Below are 20,474 nucleotides of genomic sequence, written 5' to 3'. Positions count from 1 at the left end.
ACAAACTTGGTTTATTTGGTGTCTAAATAGTATCCCAGAATCATAGAATGGTTTGGGTTAGAAGGGACCTTAAAGATCATCTAGTTCCAACTCTCCTGCCCTGGGCAGAAACACATTTAACTGCATAGAAGTACATATTTATCAAAATTCAACAGTCTTGCTAACCTCAGTAGTGGAGCTTGATCTAAGTGATTAGAATGAAGAATTCCAGTACAACTTGGATTAAACTTGGTTTAATATGCAGTGGTGTGAGTCAATATGGATTTCTACATTCCAGGGTCTCACTAAGATGTGATACCATCCTGACTCCTCCTCAATAAGTTTTAAACTGGTGGCCAGCATTGGTTTCTCAGTCTGCAAACGGCTTTTAGCTGCTGCAATAGACCTTCTGATAAAGGAAACGTTGGTGAAGCTGCAATACAAGACTTCAAGTGTCTAGTGACAAAGCAGAGGTGTAGTAGGAGCTCTGGTCCAAGGATATTCCAAGTTAAGCTCAGAGGAAAGCTGAATCCAAACTTTCATCCTCAGCTAACCAGAACCTGCAGTCTTTTCCTGGCATTTCCCAGGAAAAAAAACCCATGACCTACTCTTTGGGATTATCTCTCCTAATTTTCTGACAATTCTTGGGAATAACAGAAAAACAGAACCATACAAATCTTGGGCACAGAAGTAGCAGCAAGAAATCAATGAGCAGCCAGGTTTTGAGCATCAATAGCAGGAATTTATTTCAGGTATTCTCTTTAGTTATTTAAGGCATTCTGTGTTGTCCAATACACCCTCGATTTAGTGAACTATTTTCTTTGCTGGTAGGATCAAAAAACTTGGTTTCCAGTGTTTTTATTATTTTCCCACTGTCAGCAAACACAATGAAATCGTTTCTGCAGCTTTAGACTCAGTGGAAAATTTTCATCACTTTAGGTACGTCTTCCTCTCGTATTAGTGGTTTCCTCTGGCTGCCAGGCTGCAGGAATTTCTTTATTGTGGGGATATTACTTATTCTTGCTTTGAAGCTCTACAAAACAAAACCAAAACACCTCAGTGCTTAAGAGTCATTGCAACTGTCAGACATTTCAATGTTATCCATGCTCTGAAAGTCCCATTAAGACTTGATGCTGCAGAAGAAACTATATGCCCCTCTTCTGCTTTTGAGGCTGTAGTGACAGAAGGTGGCATAAATAAAAAAAAGAGTATGTGAGGCCAGCTAAAAGTTCTTAGGGTATCTGATTATTTTGTATGTCACTTCTGACCCTCCCACTCTCCCATATTTCTCAGCTACTTTAAATCAGTGGTCCTTTACAATTCATTCTCCATTCAAACTGCCCATTCATTTACCTGCAAGAGAGGAAATTTGGCAAGTATATCAGGTTTGTACTCCTCTGCCATTAAAATGATTTCAAGTAATTGAACATCTGCCCTGCTCAGCTGGTTGCCAACCAGAAAGTCTTTTCCATGGTCTTTCAAAACCTAAAAACAGAGAACCAGAACCAGATGACGTCTTTTCTCTGTGTTACTTAATATGAGATCTTCAAAGCAGGGTCACACATTGCACGGAGATTTCTGTGAAAGAAGGAAATGCAGTTCAAACACCTGTAGTACAAACAATGATCTGATGACACTGCCATCCTAGGCATCACCTATCAGCTCTTTCTCTTCTACATTTCTGTCTGGCAGCTCAGTTGTGCTCATCTTGCCTTGGCTGCTGTAGCTGCATTGAAGGCTAAGCTGCAGGAGATACAGAAGGAACCGTAATGCTTTTACATAGCATGTATGGTACAGGGCCATCTGCACTTCAGGAGGGAACTTGATGTCAAAGCTGGTGCTGTAGTGTCTTTTGTCTGAAACAACACACACATTGAAACATGGACATTTGGGGAGCTCATTGTGTGCTGGGTTTTTGCAGCTTTACATCTCTCCCAGATTTGAAGTGCCTTCTGTCCCCTCTGTAGCATCCTGTCTCTACCCTGATTCCAGCACCACCAAAAACAGAGCATTGATATTCCAGTGGTAGTTTTTCTTCTGTTTTCCTCCATAAAACTTGTGTGCTTCCAGGATGGAGGTTCAAGGTAACAGTATCAATTGAGCTACAGCCTCTTTGCCACATACCTTCTCAAAGACTGGGAAGTATCTGTTTGTTGCCTTGTCCATCATATTTGCAAAATGTTCCACCTTTTGGTCTGCTGGTAAGAAGCCATATTTCAGGAGTAACTCATTCAGATCAAACAGTCCTTCCACGTACATATCAATTCTGAAAGGAATAGATCCACTTGGTCAGGCCACACACAGTAGCTCTGAACAGCACAACTACTCCTGGCACAACTTCACTGAGATGCTGGGAAATCCCTGCCCCTTTTATCCCCCACACACATACCCTGGCAAAGTTCCCCCCCAGAATGCAGTTGCACTGGAGGCAGGCAAGAGAGGAGCTTGGGCCAAAGGCAAATGCAAAATTCCTAGGCAAAACCTAAAGATTGTAGCCCTTTCACTTCTTACTGGGACTGATTCTTGTCTGGACTATGGGTTTTTGCACCTGACTACGAAATTGTCAAGTATGCCATCCAAACTTGTGTTAAAAATCCAATCAGACAGCCTAAGTTTAACAGCAGGTCCATACAAATATCTAGCAAATACCTTGACATGTGTTTAAGAGTGCTTATTAATTCCAAGCATTCAAAAATACCTCAGGTCAAAACATGTGCCCTAGGAGTCCTGTCCTTTAATAACCTGTTATTAATTCTAATTCTATACTAATTCCTGGTTATTAGAGAGAGGAGAGTTTTTGTTTCCTTAAAAGACATTGCCCTGAATGTGATGAGGAGAAAATGATGTTGCTGACAACTGCAGGGGAAAATGAAAAGCAGCATCAGTAGGACAGTCTGCCCCCCTGACTGCTGTCTTCTGATAAGTGCATTGACCTCTGATTGATGATTCCTGGGCTCACTTGCCCTATGGAATCCAGCTGACTATCTCTGCTGTAGACATCAGCTGCAGTCACAGTCAGCTCGTGCTGCACAAAGCAGCGCTGCTCTCTCCCACTGAATCGAGCTGTGAGCTGGGATATCCTTGTGTTACACTGGGCTACAGGGTGAGCTGGGGTCTAACAAGCAAAGGTGCTACTGTTACAGTACAGGGCTCTCTCCTTCACGTCCTTCCCGTAGAGGCTGTACTTCGTTGCTATGTAGTTGGCAATGGCTCTGGTCTGCACCAGCTTCATCCCGTCGATCTCTACCATTGGCACTTGCTGAAAGAGCAGGGATCCATCTAGGCCAAAGGGAATAACACAAGGAGACATTCAGCCCCTGAATGAGAACCACCAGCACGTGTTAGGCAAATTAACCACATGTATTACTTTTTATTTAGAATCTGAATCATTCAGGCTGGATAAAAGTCCTAAGATCATCAAATCCAACTGTAAAACCAACAATGCCTAATTCCACCACTAAACCATGTCCCAAGTGCACATCTACACACAGTGACTCAACCACTTCCTTGGGCAGCCTGGTACAATGCTTGACAACCCTTTTGGTAGCAACCGTCCTCATTCTTGCAAGAAGGTGTGGAAAATGCTCACCATGCAACAACCTTTTCTTAGTGACATGTTAATAACTTAATACTATAGCAATGAACTTGTGGGAATTTCAGATTTGAGGAAAGAGCCAAATGCAGAACTTTTAGCTGTCACATACTGAAAAATACATGCACTGCATGGCTCTAACATAGGTGATTTTCAAGGAGGTTAATACAGACAAGAAGGATTGAAGGATCTAGTCCAGCCAGTTTCTGTCATGTTTTGCTAAATATATCTGGACTTTCTAAGCACTGGCCAACACACAATGTGAATAATAATGAATATATAAATAATAGTGAATATAAAAGATCTTTGTGACTACTTTATTGACTTTACAAATGGCATCTCATCTGTACAGGCACGAAGTGGGAACGAATGAGTTCCATGAGATTCCTGCAAGACCCAAATATCACTTGGAGTGAGGCAGGAGCCATGCAACTCTTTTGCTAGCATGCAGAAACCTTGTCTTAGCATGAAAGAAGTAAAAATACCTCCAGAACTAGAGGCATCATGTCAGAGAAGCGTGGAAGAGTTTTTGCATTATAGAATCATATTTCTTGACTCGGATAACTGATCAGATATGTTTCTCTTTGTAAGTGTGCATGTGTCTTTACGCTTGTGTCCACAAATACTTTTTGAAAGGCAGCCTGTAACAGGGGGACCTGTCCTACAGGACAGCTGGACTGCAAATGCTAACCCAAGCTCAGATTGCTTTTGACAGGCCAGGTGAAGAGCATAGACATGCAATTTGGTTTGGAGGAAACATGATTATTATGATGATCAGGAAGATGGAAGCTGAAGCTAGCACGGTGGGTAGTTGCTTTGGGTGGCAGGAATGCAGTAAAGGTACGTACAGGTCAAGTCGGAAATCTGAAACTCTGTTTTCATAGGGATTATAAAACAACAACTTTGAAGGCAACTTAAGATGCTAATGAATTTCAAGATGATTTGATGACAAAAGCCTCTATTGCCATAGGATGGAATGGGCACAAGCTGAAGCAAAGGAAAGTCAACCATCTGAACTTGAAGAAAGACTCTTTGACTGTGTGGGTTGTCCAGAGAAGCTGTAAATTCTCCATCCTTGGAGATACTCAAAACCCAGCTGGACATCATCCTGGGTAACTGGCTGGAGGGGGGCTTGCTTGAAGAGGGGAGGTGGAGTAGACAATCTTGAGAGGTCCCTTCTGACCTCAGCCCTTCTGTGATTCAGTGGAGATTGAAGTAACTGGGTGGATAACACCACCTTAATGCTGCAGTGTGCACCTCTGAGACTTCATGTACAATTCAGTTAAGAGATTTTCTTTTTAAGACACTAAGACTTAAGAATTCTTAGGTGTTCTCAGACAAGTAACTCTAATTCTAATTCTTACTATTGCTGCTGTTATTATCTAAAAGTGAAAGAAACTTACCCTTCTGTAACTTTGTCAGATCCTCCTTTTTTTCCAGGTAAGATTCTTCAAACTGCAGGAAGGAGAGAAGAAAAGTTCTGTTGTCATTCCATGATTTAGCTTCTTCCTCATTTAGGTAAAGAAGGTGTAAAGAGATGTGTTTTGGGCAATTTTATTTCTTAAAACATATATTTGAAAGCTGTCAGGCACATTGGCCATCACTGTGACAGAAAGCCATGGATCTTGAAACACACAGATTCCCATACTCCATCTCTGGTTTAATATCAGAATCTGTCAGAGGTAAAAAAAACTTACTTTGTGGTTTACAATATCCAGTACCTTCAAAGGTAAAGTACATCCTGGCAGCAATAATAAGCTCTTGCTGTTTTGGACACTGGAATTTAACTGAAGGTATTCAGAACTGCAGGTGCTTGACCTCTGTGATCAGAAGATTAAGAAGCCAGGTTCTGCTGCTGAGGAGCTCTCTAGCTACAGGGGAGAAGCATTTGTGGTGCTACCAGCAGGTTTTGGACCTGATGCTTTGAAGTAAGACAGGAACTTGCCCCCTGCTTAGGATAAGCTTGTGGTCGCTCGTGGCTTGCTCAGCAAGGCACTAAAGGCAGAGCATGAAACTGCTGCTCAGTCACAGTTTTCAGAAGGAACAGTAAAAGCACATATTTGTCACAGGATCTCAGTATAAAAGACCAGAAGCAAACCTCAACCCCAGCTGCTGCCAGGAGCCACCGAATTGGTTCCATCCGGCCACGTCCATTGAAGTAGTGCAGCTTGGGTTTTCCAGACATGTTTCCACGTGCCTGATTCCCTAGTATCTGCAATGAAGTTTTGCAAAATAAAGATTCACAATCCTAGTTTGGAGTCTCTAACTGTCTCTCAAAGTTATCTTGTTTGAAACCATCAGTTGTGGTCCAAGACTTGAATCAATTAATAGTGGAGCTAAAAGTTAGATTATATTGAGAGACTGCCTTGTATCATTCTGCCTTCAAATGTTTCTTACACATGCAGAATATTTAAGCAGAACTCTGTAATTAGAGCAATTGGCCCAGTCAGAGAACAAGTGAATCAAAACCACTTCCATCCAAAGCATTCTGTTCTGACCAGAAAGCAGAGGGTGCTCTCTGTGCATTTTGGCTTTATCTCAGAATACAGTTTACTGTTTAATCAGATATATGCCATAAACACAGCAGTTTCTGTGCTTGCTCAATCAGCCATTATACTCCATTATAATCAGCCAGGAAGGAATTCTTTCCCCAAGTCAACCTCTTTTACAACACTCCCTGCTTCTTTAATTTCTTTAGACAAGCCTCCAAAACATGGAAATTAATTTTGCCTCTGGTAACATCAGATTTGCCTTTACCACAGGCACAGCCTCAGGGCAATGCTTGCTTGGTCCAGTTCCAGCTCTGCTAGAATTTCAAGCAACAGCAGTTTCTAGGCAGCAACTTAAAGCAACAACAGTTTCTAGGCAGACTGTCACCCACCCCACTCAGAACCACGCGTGCACATCAGCGACAAACACACGCAAAGTGTCCAGCCTATACCAGCCTCACAGCTATTGACACCCTGTCAGCAACAAAGCTGAAGCATTAACAGCAGCAAAAGGAAAACGGCCAAACCACCACCATATTCCCCTTGTAAATAACATGTCAGCTTCTCTACAGTAGGAAGGAGGTGAGAGGAAACACTCCCCACTTGTGAGATCTACACTTCTTTTTCTTAATTCTGTACACCTCAAAAGCAGCTGATTAAGAAGTTAACATTTGGTACATGTAACCATGTTAGTAAAGAAAGTACATACACACATTTAATCTATAAAACCCATCCACTGACTGAGTTTCATGTACAACAACTCCCTGCATGTCCCAAATAATATCCCCACTTACCTTGTGCACAGTGTAACCCACTCTAAGGTCACAGCAGTTCTGCCTTGAGATTATATAACTCCCCGGGAGCCCCTCCTACACTGAGTATTCCAAACAGCTCTCTGCAAACAGGAAACTTCTCTCTCTTAAGCAAACAAAACCAATTAGCTCTGTTAAGTTACTCCTCACCTACAGAAAATAAATTCCTGACTAATGCTGACAATGTAGAAATGTAAGGTAGATGAGAGGTCATGGTCATTGGGAACATCTGTGCCAGCACAAAATTATAATATGCTTTCCATTTTCTAGTTAAAAATAATTATAATGGTTGAAAAACTCACTCAGTAGAAAAGATTGCTACTATGGCAATCACACTTTTATTCTAATGTTTTCTGTTTTTTTACTTTTTACACATTGTCACTCTACATAAATCACATCAACTAATTCAGCTCAAATCTGTCACAAGCTTTTATGCCTTGCTTAGTGTATATTCCTTTAGGACACTTCTGCTCAATTTCATCTCTGGACATTGGGGTCGGTTTTGAATTTTTTTCTATCAAAAACATTTCCCTGAATTTGACTCAGTGAAAATACAAGATAAAGAAAACTGTAAGAGACAGTGAATGAAGTGTGGTATGAGAAGTCAAACTGCACTCTGCACTCCTGACTGTTTTCTTTGGCCAACTGTATTGATTTCAATATGTCAGTACAGAATAATCTCCCATGCAGCATCCTGCCTATCTAATCTACATGGTTAATACTGATGTAGTCAAGGTCAATATATACATACAAAAGCAAACTTTTGCTGAATTGCCCTGGACATAGCCATGAGATGGCATATTATTCTTATGTTAGACAGGGAGGTTGTCTAAATTGCAGTTTGTCACACAAAAAAAAATGGTTGTTACAGTAGGAGGGGCTTTCTCCTTCAGGTCTTTCCTGGACACTAGCTGGAAGTGTTGTCTGAGTGCTTCAGTAAGGCAGGAGGGAAACAGCTCCTGCAACAACTCCCTTTAACACATGTTTTGCTGCTGAAAAATATGGGTTTATTTCCTCTTTGGATGACGAGGTACCTGTTATATTGATGTGTTCCATGCTTGACAATAAAATAAGCTTCATAATTTACTGAGAGCTAGAATCACAGATGGACAGGGCATCAAAAGAATCACCACTACAATGTATTGTCTTTTAGGAGGTGCCTAGTCCCCAGGTGAAACACTCTGTATCCCATATGGCACAGAAAGGGAGCCAGGCTTCACAAAAGAGGACCCCTGACTGAGGGCACCTCTTGTAGCTCCCCATTCTGGTTAGGGCTCTATGTCCCTCTATCCCCTCCTTACATTTTGGGAAGGTCTTCCATCCAGCTTCTGACACTGTTGGAAACAGTATTTCCCCCATTTTTGGACACATATGACTTATGGCACATGTGCACCAAGGAGCATCTGGCTGTTCCACAAACCCAAACTCCTCTTAGGTAACTTGTCTGGATTCACTATTTGTAGGCCTGCCCCTGATAAACTCTAGGCGACATCCTGAGTCTAGTGATCACCTGGTAGGGAAATATGAGTTCAAGCCTGAAAGTTAATTATAGTGTAGACAACTTAGAAAAACCCATCTCATCCAACTTTGTAGACACCTACACCTGGTCTAGCTGTCTAGTCTCTTTCCAATAGGTCCAAATTCAGGAGGAATCCCTCAGCATGCTCTTCAGTTATGGCTGAACTACTCAAAATTATTCTGTCTCTACTGAGATAGTTAAAAGTTTTGATGAAGCCATTCCCTTCAGCCTTCCTTAGAGGTAGGGGAGAGGAGCACTGTCTTCAGAGGATGATTTAATCCCAACACTGACGTTTCTTGTTCTGTCACAAGTATCCACTGAGATTTCAGGCAACTAAGTCCAATACAGTCTGTCTCGTAACTTGACTTTTGGAAATGTCACTTCACTGAGCTATTTTGGGAAATGGTGTTCTTCTGTTTTCTCCCTCAGGTTCATTTTCCCATATTTTTTTTAATTTCTTTTTTCCTTCACTCATGTCATAGACTATTAAGCATCAGATCTGGTTACTGACAGTTGTTGGAACACCGTTTCCTTGTAAGCAGGTGCTTCTCTGTTGCATCAGGCCACTTCACAAGGCTGTTCATTGTCTGCTGTAAATATTTTTATTTGAAATTAAATGGACCGTGAGTATCTGTTGCTCTGTGTTCTGTCCTAAATGTGTAGAAATAAACCCCCTCTGTCTTGCCAGAGTCTGCAAAACAGACTGCACCTTGCTTTCACAACAATTTGCTCTCAAGAGGTAATATATTTGTAAGCAGCTGGTATGATCACACAGGTTTGAAATACAGAAAAATAATCCAACAAGTTACATTCTAACAATATAACACTGCATTGTTCTTTTTCCAAATTAATAAATTCCCGATCCTACAAATAATTCTTTGCCTCCATACTCCTTTGTTTTCATGTTTTGCCAAGCATTTGATATCAATAAAGACAAAGTTGCTGTCACATTGCCAGTATAACAGAATGATTTATTTCTGGTATGGGTTGTTTTGTTCCTCTAGCACTAGTTTTAACTAAAACAATACTAATTTGCTGAGCTTCCTTCTCCTTTGGTTTAGGGATTGGGGTTGCTGCTCTGCTTTCCCCCGCTCTCCCAGCATTTTGGGTCTCACCAAAGGTGGCAAGGCTCTTATTTCTTAAAAATCTTCAACACAGTTTCTACATAATGGGCATCTGGTGGGGGTTTCCTTGGGCTGCCAGGCTGCAGGAACTTCTTAATTGTAGGCATATTGCTCATTTTGCTTTTAAATACCTAAAAAAAAAAAAAAAAAAATTAAAAACAGAGCAAGAGAGGAATTCCAGCCACAAAAATGTGATTTACCCAGCATAGGGAGATGATTACTTCAGGACTGACCTCTAGCTCCTGAATACAGCATACTCAGTAATTAAATTACCTGCAACTGAGGAAACCCTGAGAGCACATCAGGAACTTTCTCCTCCACTGCTAAAATGGCTTCTATTAGCTGAACATCTGCCCAGCTGAATTTGTTGCCCACAAGAAAGTCTTGGCCATGTTGTTTCAAAACCTGGAGAAGACAAGAAAATGTGGGCTGCAGATGAGAGTGGGGCATATGGGCATCCTTGGCAGCTAAGCCTCACAGCACAGCTGCAGAGCTGAGCAGCAATTCTACCTGAAATTTCAGAGTGGACCTTTCTGCTGAAGCTGAGCCTAAATTTCATTATTGCTGGGAAAAATTGAAGTTTTGTTCATTTCATGTTCTAGTACACAGACTACAAACTTTGGTCACTCGGTAATAATGAATGACGATGGGGACTAGGAACAGAAAAAAAACCACGTGCTAAAGTAGACTAGTAACAGTCCTAGGATTAGAAACAGGGATAATGGAGGAAGCAACAAGCAATTTAAGGAATTCATAGAATTCCCATTTAGATATTTCATATGAAGTGATGTCCAATGCTGATATCAGGAAGGAAACTTAGAAATGCAGAATTGCAACAACTGACTAAACAAAATGCCTGCCTTTGGGAACAGACTATTTTAGTGCTAAGAACTTGTGTGATGTTCAGCTTTTATTATTATTTTCCAAGAAAACTAGATCATTATCACAAAAGTGTGAAATATTGCCAGATGCATGAATCATATGGGTTGGGGTTATTGTTTTATAAATCTGTGACTGTCATTTTACTCAAGTACTCCTCTATACCTGATTTATGTACAAGGGATTTTTGCGTTCTTCCAGGGAAACTTTTCCAAATGAAATTAAGTATGGGGGAGAGATGGGCTTTAAACAAATATAAGTACAGAACTGCTCCTTCAAGAAAAATAATCACAAAACTTTTACTGAAAAGTTTTTTTGTACAGCTGAGAACATATTGCTTCGCAGATGTTCAAATACCACAGCCCTGACAACACAAGCAAACAAAGAGCGGAAGATGTACTGCTGTATTTCCCCTTTTTTGATAACCAAAAAAGCTGAGGATTGGGAACTGACCTACACTACATTCTTATTTTGAAATTATCCAAAAAGTTTCTGCAAGTTTTATAGACACATACTTCCTGTCACTTACCTTTTCAAAGACTGGAAAGTACCTGTTAGTTGCTCTCTCCTTAATTGACTCAATATTTTTCTCTTTTGCATCAGGTGGAGAGAAAGGAAACATCAAAATCATTTGCATCAGATCTGATATTCCTTCCACATACATGTCAATCCTATTGGTCAGGGGAAGATGGTAGAAAAAAGCACAGAAATTATTTCATCTGTTTTCCAATTAACTAAGGCAACTTGCAGGAATTTTATATCACCAACATAATGCCAATTTTCACAGCCAAAACTAAGTATGAATGAAACCTGAATATTTTTCTGAAAGAACAGAAGCCTATTTCTGTTAGGAACACTTCAGAAGCAGTGGTTAAATCTTATTGTTAGCCTTTTTGATGCCTTTATATGGGATTTACAGGATTGAATTTGGTTTATATAATGTAGCTATCAAATAACAGACTGCTCTGTTAGTGATAGGAGGTGTTACATACAGGGCTCTCTCCTTCAAGTCTTTCCCATAAAGATTGTATTTCCCTGCTATGTAGCTCATGATGGCTCTGGTCTGCACCATCTTCATCCCATCGATCTCAACCAGGGGCACTTGCTGGAAGAGCAGGAATCCATCTAGGGTGGAGAGGTGAAGGAAAGCCTGTTAGTTCCTCCTGGACTGCAAGGTGTACAGGAGAGTGAGACACTGAGCACACTTCTCTTGCAGTGTAGGGGACCACTCATGTCTTGTTCTAACTGTAAAACTCACAGCATTCAACTAACATTGTGGGGAAGATCAAACAGCCTGCATCACACTCCTGTAGCAAAGTCACCACAGCACAGCTGGGCCCTGGGCTTGACAGCACTGACAGAGCTTCACTGGCTAGTGGGAGTTGGTCCTGCCTGTACCTCTGTACTTCTGGAGCCTGCCTCATACTGGCAGGAAAAGCCTGAACCAGCACTTCCAACCCAAGGAATAGGAGGAGAATAAAGATACATGGTAAATATGAACTTTAAAAAAAAAAAAAAAAAAAACCCAGTTCTTTTGAATGCAGATCAATTCCCTGTCAGGGACATACCTGAGTAGTACTGCAGCAAGACCAAGCTGCTGGAATACAGGAAGGGTTCAGGCAACTTTAAACATCCTGAAGCTACAGAGCTAAAGGCAGAGCCTGTGAAAGCTGTTGGTGTTTGAGTAAGTTTCACACACTCACTTCAGGACCAGAGTTAGAGTGATTTTACAGGCCTAGTCTCAGTGCCATTCTACAACAATTTAGGCCTATATAGAAACATCTTTATAGTCCCATTTTCCGCTGGTGCTGGTAGAAGCAATTGTCTGAGCTTTCAGTGAGGCAGCTCTGAGAGCTAAGTATACACAGAGATTTAGCATTGCAAAGTCAGTCTATTCTACACCAGTTTTCTGCTGGACTAATTCACTGTTTTTAGAGACACCCCCTCCTCCATCTACACACTAATGGCATCCTGAGAACAATCCTGCCCTGCTTATAATCACAGCAGAACTCCAAATCCAAATAGGCAGCTGCCACTTCCATTGCTCAAAGTTAATTTCTTTTAATTGCTCAATTTATATCTGTTTGGTGAATCCTTCTTTCAGATATGAAGGTTCATTTTAACAGGCATATCTGCCGATCTTTTTCTCCAGAGCTGTTAAAATACCTTGCTAGGCTAGAATTAATATTCTTCACTCATTCTATATTATTAATTCACAGTTGAAATTCAATGAGTAGTTATCTCTGCAGCAACAAATAGCTTGTGTTTGCTTCTTGTAAACATTCACAGAAAGATCATGTGTGTTCTTGTCTTTCCAGAACACACCTCTGCATCTTAAGGAAAAAACATTACTTGGTATCTGTCTAGCAGAAACAATAGAATAGGAAAACTAATAGATCCTGAAGGGTATTTTTCAGCAGAAAGATGTGAAGTGAAAAATAACATTTGTCTTTCTGGCCCTTGACAAAAAGCAACACAGCAAATATGACTGAATACACCATTTGTTTCTTATCTACGTAACAGAGGAGTCCCTCTTAAAAATCAGTAGTGGACTGCCTCTCCTCCCTCATTTTGCAGAGAGAACCACTTCACATAACCACAGCACAGAATACATATGCAGGATTAAAAGGAGTTTACCAGTCATTCCAGGGATTGGATTGTGCTGTCCAAAGGTGGTCTGTCCAGCACACATTAAAAAACAATCACCTGCTATTTGCAACCAACCAGCTGAGCTCACTGATACCCAGGTACCACTTGGGCAACCTCTGGCTGCACAGATTGTACCAGGTTAGTCATCCCACAGGCCAACAGGTAGAGGTCTGCAAAGGCCAAAGCTATTTAACTCTCTCTGCCTCCAAAACAGCTGCCTCTCTGCAAGCTGCCTGTTGGGAACAGCCCCTGGCCCAGGCATCATCCTGACTCTGCTGGGGCACTGCCTGAAGGATCATCAGCTGGCACAGGCCAAAGTCATGCCTGGGCCAGTCTAATGTGTGGTAGTGTCTAAACACAGGAAACTGTCAAAAATCATATTGGTAGGGAGAGAAAAAATGTTTAAGGGAGAAGTAATATGGAGTTGCTCCTGTTGAGTCCTGCCCTGCACAACTGGCAACATTCCAGAGGCCCCTTTATCAGGATGACTAATTTATCTCTTTCTTCAACCCATTCTATTAAAAAACCACACCTTTTTTCTTTGTGTTCTCACCATCTTAAGCTCAATGTATAGACATAAAACACTTGATTTTCCTTATAAAACTTCCCTATCCTTTTCACCACCATTTAATTTTTCTCTCTGGATATCAGTAAGCTCAGATACAATCCTGGTTACATTATCACTCTTTCTAGATAACCTACTCTTGTGAAGGATATAGGGATTTGGGGTTTCAGGGTCTGTACTCTTACATTTAGAGCTGTAATTGGTTTGTGTACACTGCACTGTCCTCCCACATTTTAAGAGTCCCAGCAAACTGGACCTGTAAATTTAATTCTGATTTATTTAATATCATTTCTATCTTATTTTTGTTCACCTTAGTTTTCCCTGACAGAATTTCTTTAGACACAGCTTCTTCCTTCTTAGCTTAGCCACAATGCAGGCAAGACCTCTTCCAAGTCTCCTTTTATGGTTTGGCAAGTCCAGCCTTCTCCGAGGTTTCTCTCATGGGTCTTGGCAGCAGGTAAACTGTGGGGCATATGCACTACTGCTCCTCACTGTCCCAACTCCTTCCCCACTCTGGCAGGAATGTCTTCTCTTTCCAGGGTCTCTGTAGAGGGGTTCACTGCTGGATTTCTTCTGACCAGATATCAAGGGCAGTGGCTAGGGGTCTGCACTGGTGTGCAGGAAGAACTGGTCATGCTCCCAAGGTTGGTATGAAGCCTTTGTGGCATACTGCGTTGACCATGCCAGGCTTTCCTGCTGGCTCCATGCTTTTTAACTAGGGGAAGCTTCACATCTCTGGCTCAGGGAGTTCTATTTGCCCTGGACTAAAAATGTGCCAGGTACCATACTAACAATTCAACAGCATAGGTGTTTTCCTGTTTAATGTACTACAATAAACACAATCACAGAAGCTCTGGCTTTTAGCTTATACCAGTTATTTGGCACTGGAAATAGCAGGTTACTCAAAATTAGTATTGCACTATTCAAGGTGTGCACCCAGAAGTTTCCACTGGTTCAAATAAACTATATCAAACCATAAGTTTAACTAGGCTGGACAATTAGTTTGAAGGACAAAGTCTCAGGTATCAGGATTCTTACCTTTGATTAACTTGTCATACTGCTCTTTTGTTTCCAAATAAACTTCTTCAAACTGAAAAAGGAGTGAGAATTGTGTCACACTGCTGTATTTGAACATTTTTCTTCTGTTAAGTGATAGCACATAACCATGCCCAGAATTACTGAGTCAAGCAAAAGGTAATGGGCCAGGTCTTCAGCTGCACTGTTTAGGTGCAGATGTCCCAAGGATCCCACACACACCCTGACAGCTGATGGGGAGCAGAAGGAGGGCCTGGACATTTCTGCATCAGTGCACTGATTCAGAAATAACTGAAGATCAAGCACAAACAGAGTGCAGGCATCTACAGAAACAAGACAGGTTGGAGCCAGTGCCAAGGGAAGCACATATTTCTAACCCCACCCCAGCTTACACACATTGCAACTGCAAACTTAATAAGATTGAGTTAAGGTAGTTCAGCACAGTTAGATAACTGACAATTAATAAAGGCCCTTTAAATAAATCCCCATTTTGTCCCTTTATGATTAATCACTTCAGGAGACTGCTACTACTTCTAATAAACTCTAAATGGCACCAAGTTTGCATCCCAAGTATCAACCATGGAAAAAGGTAGTTACAAACATGCAGTGCCACTGGACAAAAGAATTTAATCACCCTCATGCAGCTTTTATCCGCCACATGCATGTTAAATCATCCCTCACAGAGGAAAGTAGAGAACACTAGTCTGTAACACTCTACTGAAAACGTCAACCAACCTCCACACCAGCTGCTGCCAAGAGCCATCGTATGGGCTCCATCCGGCCCCTTCCATTCAAGTAGGTAAGCCTGGGCTTCCCTGACATGTTCCTGAGCTCCTGGTTCCCTAAAAGATACTAAGCAGAAAACAGTATCTCATAAAACTGGCATTTTAAGCACTATTATTTTGAGGCGAGATAGCACTTTTTATTCTCACTATGCCCATTGAAGTTTAAACTTCATTTGGTTCAAAACATAAAATGAGAGACAGATCAGTGACACCACACAGCCAGTACTAGGAAAGGAAAGATGTGTGAATCTGTAAAGCCTTCCTCAGTGCTGCCAGGGAGGTTTCTTATGATTGCAAGCAAACACAGACCTGTTTAAACAAGTGGTATGAGCCCCTAGCTACAGGGGGAACACTGCTGACTATGAAAACAATTATACAAAGCTACTGAAAATCCTTCCACATCCTCAGGGAAATTACTCATTTAGCTTCATTGCCATCATCATCATTGAAAAGAAGAAAAGAAGGAAAGGAAAATATATTTTACCAGTAGGCTGAAATTTGTCTAGCTTTGTTTGCCTTATTTGCATTTTGCAGCTTCATATGCAGACCATTTCTTTCTTCAAATAGGGGTAAATGAATTGTTGCTATTCCCTTTATTCCATGAAACAGGATGAGCTTCCTTGGCCATTCTGCATGGCTGCAGCCTGTTTCCTTGCTGCTTATGGCAGCCTTGAGGTGTCCCTTGAAGCCAGATGTGGAACCTAGCTGCATTGGCTTCATGTGCCCTGAGAAGTATCCCCTGGGGCATGGGGCCCTGTGTTTCCAGGGGGACTGGCACATCGAGGCTGTCGATGCTTTGCTGTAACTGCACCTCTCCCAGAGCACACGGCAAAGACAGCGCGTTCGTACCGAGCAACCAGCTGGACTGGCAGTGCTCAGATGTGAGCACAAGCATTTCCACATCCAGGCCTTAATTCCTCTGTGCTCGTGCCCTAATTACTAAAAGAACAAGAATAGCATTCCCCTTCACAAAGATGCTTGTATCATACACTGATGATCAGAAGGAAAAAAACAATTTAAAACAGATTTCCTCATCATATCCTAATGGCTCAGAGTGCCTCACTTAAAATTCCAGATGACTCCAGTTTTCCCAGAGTTAAAGCCAAAGCTGCAACATTACATCTGTCACACCTTACATCCACTTGACACTTCTTATTTGAATCAGCCTCAGTACATTTTAGTGGTATGTTTTCTTCAAGCCACAATGCTTTGTAGGTGAACTTAAAATAAAGTACATCTGGAACATATTTTGCCCAAACTTGACTTAAATAAAAAACAAGATTGAGAGTTCTCCCTTGAGCAATTCCAGTAAGAACTGAGTTGTTACTAAAATAAATAGGAATATTTGGGGTAATTTAGTAAATATAATCAAAATACACATTATGGGAAAAAGTATGTCCAGTTTTAAAGTGTGAATAGTTGTTCCTAATTACAATATTTGGCTCTAGGGACAGTGTTTTATTAGTTTCTGCATCTTGTGTGACTACTTTTCACTGTAGGGCAGTTTATCAACATAGTTCACAATAACTATCTAGTGCTTCTTTTGTTATCATACTTTTCAGTTTCGTTGCATCTCTATCATTTCAACACACATTGCCCTACCTTATAATGTGCTGAAACTTACAGTAAATAAGACTTTTCCTTTAACTAAAAAAGCCAACAACCGAAATATCAAGTATATGAACTTCAATCCTCCTGGAAACATTATCTTTTGTTTGCAGAAGAAGAATAGGCACAAGAAGCCTCAGGTATCATTTTATCACTTCACATGAACAAGAGATTCCATGTGGCATTAAATTATGTGAGAAGAACAATGACAAACATAGAATTAAAACTTGCCATTATATTTTAATTAAAAAAAAAAAATCTGTCAGCTCTGAGTGGATTTTAGTTACCTTAACATTCCAACACAGAAAAAAAACCCAACAAAAAAAACCGCAAAACCACCACCAACAAAAAAACCCCACAAACAAACAAAAAACTAAACAAAAAAAACCCCAAAACCAAAAAAACCCTCTTGAGTTTTGGTTAAAAGTCACCTTAGTCTTTAGATGTGCTGAATGCATCTCCATTGACCATACAGGACCTGACACCTGTAGCTCACATACAGCTACTTTCAGTTAGTGGGTCTGAACCTGAGTCTTGTCTGGTGGGCTCAGTTTAGTTGCTCACTCCCCTGGGAGTACTGACACCTGAGATTCCCTAAAGATCAGAAGATACAACCCTCGACTAATGAGAAACTTAGCAACTTCTACATTAAAAAAGCAAACCTATTCATCCAGGCCCTCAACACGTTTTTTCATTTATTTGGGGAAAGATACAGCCTACAGAGCCAAGGTCTCAAGATTTCACTCAGACCTCCACTATTTTTCTAGTTTTACTAAGAGACTTTCAGGAGGTACTGTTTTAAAAAGTTGATCCATTTTTGATAGAATATGTTGATGCTTTATTAGTAGCCAAGTAATCTTGTATAGCTGTCACCCATTTCTTACTGTTTGCCTTAATTAAAAATGGTCATTGGGTCTTTCTATATAAATTACAATTTGTGTAAGAGAAGTATAGAATACCTGTATTACATTCTTCAGTCAGATGAGCAGCTATTATCTGAAAATCATATTAAAATAATTCAAAACCTTCCAAGACTCGGTACTAAAAACTAACACTTTTCAGAAGTTGTAGGATTCTGCCACCACCAGACAGCTCTTTCAAGGAAATAGAAAAACCCCTGATACTGATAACCTAAGGTGATGAAGAGCTCATTCACTGGGCAACACACAAGGTAGACACTGAGGATTTTGAAGCTAGTTGCACTTGTCCTGGGACTGCCAGACTGTAGTAAATCATTCATTTTGTTTGCAGAAGAAAGGCAAGGAACAGCCTCTGGGATAGTAACTGACATGCCAAGTCCCACTACATTACTCCTTCCTCCTGGGGAAGGAATGACATCACAGCTGTGTAGCAACCACCCATAAAGCCTAAAAGGCTCAAGCAGATGTAAGATGCACTGTTTCTAAATACCCATCTGGAATTATTATTTCTGGGTGGTCATATTATCTGAGCAGCAACTGGAACACAGGTTATTGACTAAGTACTGCAAATGAAGCAGTGGAAGCTCCACCATTCAGTCCACAGCTGAGCACACAAGCAGCTGAATTAATTGCATTAACAAAGATCCATCAGCTGCTCCAAGTCTGTAAATATTTATGCTGATTTTCAATATGCATTTGGAGCATGCCATGCCACTTGGTAGCTATGGAAGCTGTGTGGATTTATGACTTCTAGTGGAAGTAAACTATCAAAGGCTCCATGAATTGCTGAACTGTTAAAGTTATACAATTACCAGAGAAACGTGTTATCATTCATCAGCCAGACCATATGGCAGAAGGACAAAAAAAGAGATAGGCAATGGTCTAACATATATTTCATAACAACAATACAAACCACCAGGCTTACAAGCAGTCCATGGTATGAGCTGGTGTTGCTCCTCAAAAGCTATGTCTGACTGCTCCTGCTGAAGGAAATTGACTCTTGAAAAAGGTACAAACGGCCAAATGTCCAGGGACGGTTGAGAACAGGCATGAAAAACCTTCTAATTTTGATTAAGTAATATCTGATTCCTATAGCCAAAATACATCACTACTCAGGACATTTGGGGACTACTGCACTAACCCAGAAACTGATGAAGAACAGGTTCATGTTATGAATTTATGCTGCAGCAAAATAAATAACTGCATCTTGCATACATTGCCCTGATATCTAGCAAAAGCCTCAACACATCACTTGACTACATACAATTTTGTAAATTGTTTTTGTCTAAAATCCATATTTCTATCCTATTTACTATTGCCTTGTGAGCCTTAGTAACATGCCTGTCCAGAACTTCTCTGAGCATACATCTCAGGGATGCAAGAACAATTTAAGAGATCATCACCTTCCAAAAACAGTAGCACTCAGCATGAAATGCTGTTTAGCCCTGGAGCTGAGATTAGAGTCCAGCATATCCCACAGGCCAGCTTTCCTGCTCAAACCTGGAAGAAACAACACAGTGCTCGAGACTTGCACTTTGTCCTCTCAGTTGTTTCATGGCTGCCTTGGTCAGCTCCACACTGCACCACAGAATTAATTTCCTGATTAAAACACATCTTTCTCTGGCATTTTCTCTCCTGCAGCTTCCACTGGTAAATAATTATCAAGCCATTTTTAGTCTACCTGGCACACAGACAAAGGAGAGCAGAGAATTTACATTACACCAACAGATGCCCTAAAAAACTTAGTCGTTTCACTTAAAAATAGTCATGCAAATGCTTTAAGGAAAAGGAATGTTTAAGTTCTTACCTTCTGACCTTAACTCAGACTCCACCCAGCACAAGCAGGTTCCCCAGGGCTGTTTAAACTCTGCAGCTTGGGGGAGTTTCCAGCCATACCCAATAAGAGAAAAAAGCCTCCCAGGGCTCTTAAACTGACACTATCCAGTTTAAAGAAGTATGGCTCTGAAAACTGACACCCACGCAGAGATAGTCTTTGTTTGCTGATTTGACTACACCATGACACTAACCTCACAGTTTCTAAGGTAGCCATCTATTCAAACTGTTCTCTTGGAATTTTGGGGGCATTTTACCCAAATACAACAGCAAGACATTTGAAAACACTGAGAAAATTATAGATTTTTTTTTCTGGGTCATATTTAAGGTAATAGTAATCATTTAAAGAAAAACCACAAAAGTTTCTAGGGTTATTTAATTATTTGGCAGGTTTTTATTTTTGCTGCTGTATGGCATAGAGAAGTAACTCAAAGTATGGAATAATGGGGCTCAATTACTTTGAAATACAGTATCAAGCTTACTTGATATAAAAAATGGATGAGCAGTTTATGTCACAACCCACCCTATGTCTCAAGGTAATAGCACTAATTTTTGAAATTGAATGTACATGGCTAATGCTCAGAGATTAAATAAATGATGATTTTCTTACCCAGAAGAAGTAACTGTTTCAGCTTTTTTATCTGTATTTCAGCTAAAAATCCCAAAACTGAAAGTGCATGTGAAC

The 20,474-nt window shown here is 40.7% G+C and overlaps 2 protein-coding genes across 3 annotated transcripts; both read right to left on the bottom strand.

Annotated features, from left to right (window-relative positions):
- Positions 1 to 681: 681 nt before the first annotated feature.
- LOC128786279 (glutathione S-transferase-like) lies at positions 682 to 6,913 on the bottom strand. The gene is made up of 7 exons (XM_053939457.1): positions 6,855 to 6,913; positions 5,670 to 5,783; positions 4,975 to 5,026; positions 3,126 to 3,258; positions 2,104 to 2,245; positions 1,333 to 1,464; positions 682 to 1,012 (listed from the first exon to the last, which is right to left on the bottom strand). Exons 2-7 carry the CDS (start codon positions 5,754 to 5,756, stop codon positions 893 to 895), a joined length of 666 nt encoding a protein of 221 aa, XP_053795432.1. The 5' UTR covers positions 5,757 to 5,783; positions 6,855 to 6,913; the 3' UTR covers positions 682 to 892.
- Positions 6,914 to 9,341: 2,428 nt separating this feature from the next.
- LOC128786181 (glutathione S-transferase-like) lies at positions 9,342 to 19,846 on the bottom strand. Of its 2 annotated transcripts, none has more exons than XM_053939273.1 (7): positions 19,764 to 19,846; positions 15,379 to 15,495; positions 14,647 to 14,698; positions 11,387 to 11,519; positions 10,924 to 11,065; positions 9,789 to 9,920; positions 9,342 to 9,646 (listed from the first exon to the last, which is right to left on the bottom strand). In XM_053939273.1, exons 2-7 carry the CDS (start codon positions 15,463 to 15,465, stop codon positions 9,524 to 9,526), a joined length of 669 nt encoding a protein of 222 aa, XP_053795248.1. In that variant the 5' UTR covers positions 15,466 to 15,495; positions 19,764 to 19,846; the 3' UTR covers positions 9,342 to 9,523. The 2 variants fall into 2 exon arrangements, with proteins under 2 accessions (XP_053795248.1, XP_053795247.1); XM_053939272.1 differs by lacking the exon at positions 19,764 to 19,846 and adding an exon at positions 19,360 to 19,451.
- Between the last annotated feature and the right edge of the window lie 628 nt (positions 19,847 to 20,474).

The sequence above is a fragment of the Vidua chalybeata genome, chromosome 3, assembly GCF_026979565.1.
Source record: "Vidua chalybeata isolate OUT-0048 chromosome 3, bVidCha1 merged haplotype, whole genome shotgun sequence".
In the NCBI taxonomy this organism is placed as follows: Eukaryota; Metazoa; Chordata; class Aves; order Passeriformes; family Viduidae; genus Vidua; species Vidua chalybeata.
This window is presented reverse-complemented; position numbering and strand designations above follow the sequence as displayed.

Coding starts and splice junctions, on each gene's coding strand:
- LOC128786181 (XM_053939273.1), bottom strand. CDS start 15,465: ATGTCAGGGAAGCCCAGGCTTACCTACTTGAATGGAAGGGGCCGGATG. Junction 11,066..11,386: donor GACTTGAAGGAGAGAGCCCT/GTATGTAACACC, acceptor CCTGACCAATAG/GATTGACATGTATGTGGAAG. Junction 9,921..10,923: donor ACTTTCCAGTCTTTGAAAAG/GTAAGTGACAGG, acceptor TGTCTTCTCCAG/GTTTTGAAACAACATGGCCA.
- LOC128786279 (XM_053939457.1), bottom strand. CDS start 5,756: ATGTCTGGAAAACCCAAGCTGCACTACTTCAATGGACGTGGCCGGATG. Junction 5,027..5,669: donor TGGCAGCAGCTGGGGTTGAG/GTTTGCTTCTGG, acceptor TCCTTCCTGCAG/TTTGAAGAATCTTACCTGGA. Junction 2,246..3,125: donor GACGTGAAGGAGAGAGCCCT/GTACTGTAACAG, acceptor TATTCCTTTCAG/AATTGATATGTACGTGGAAG.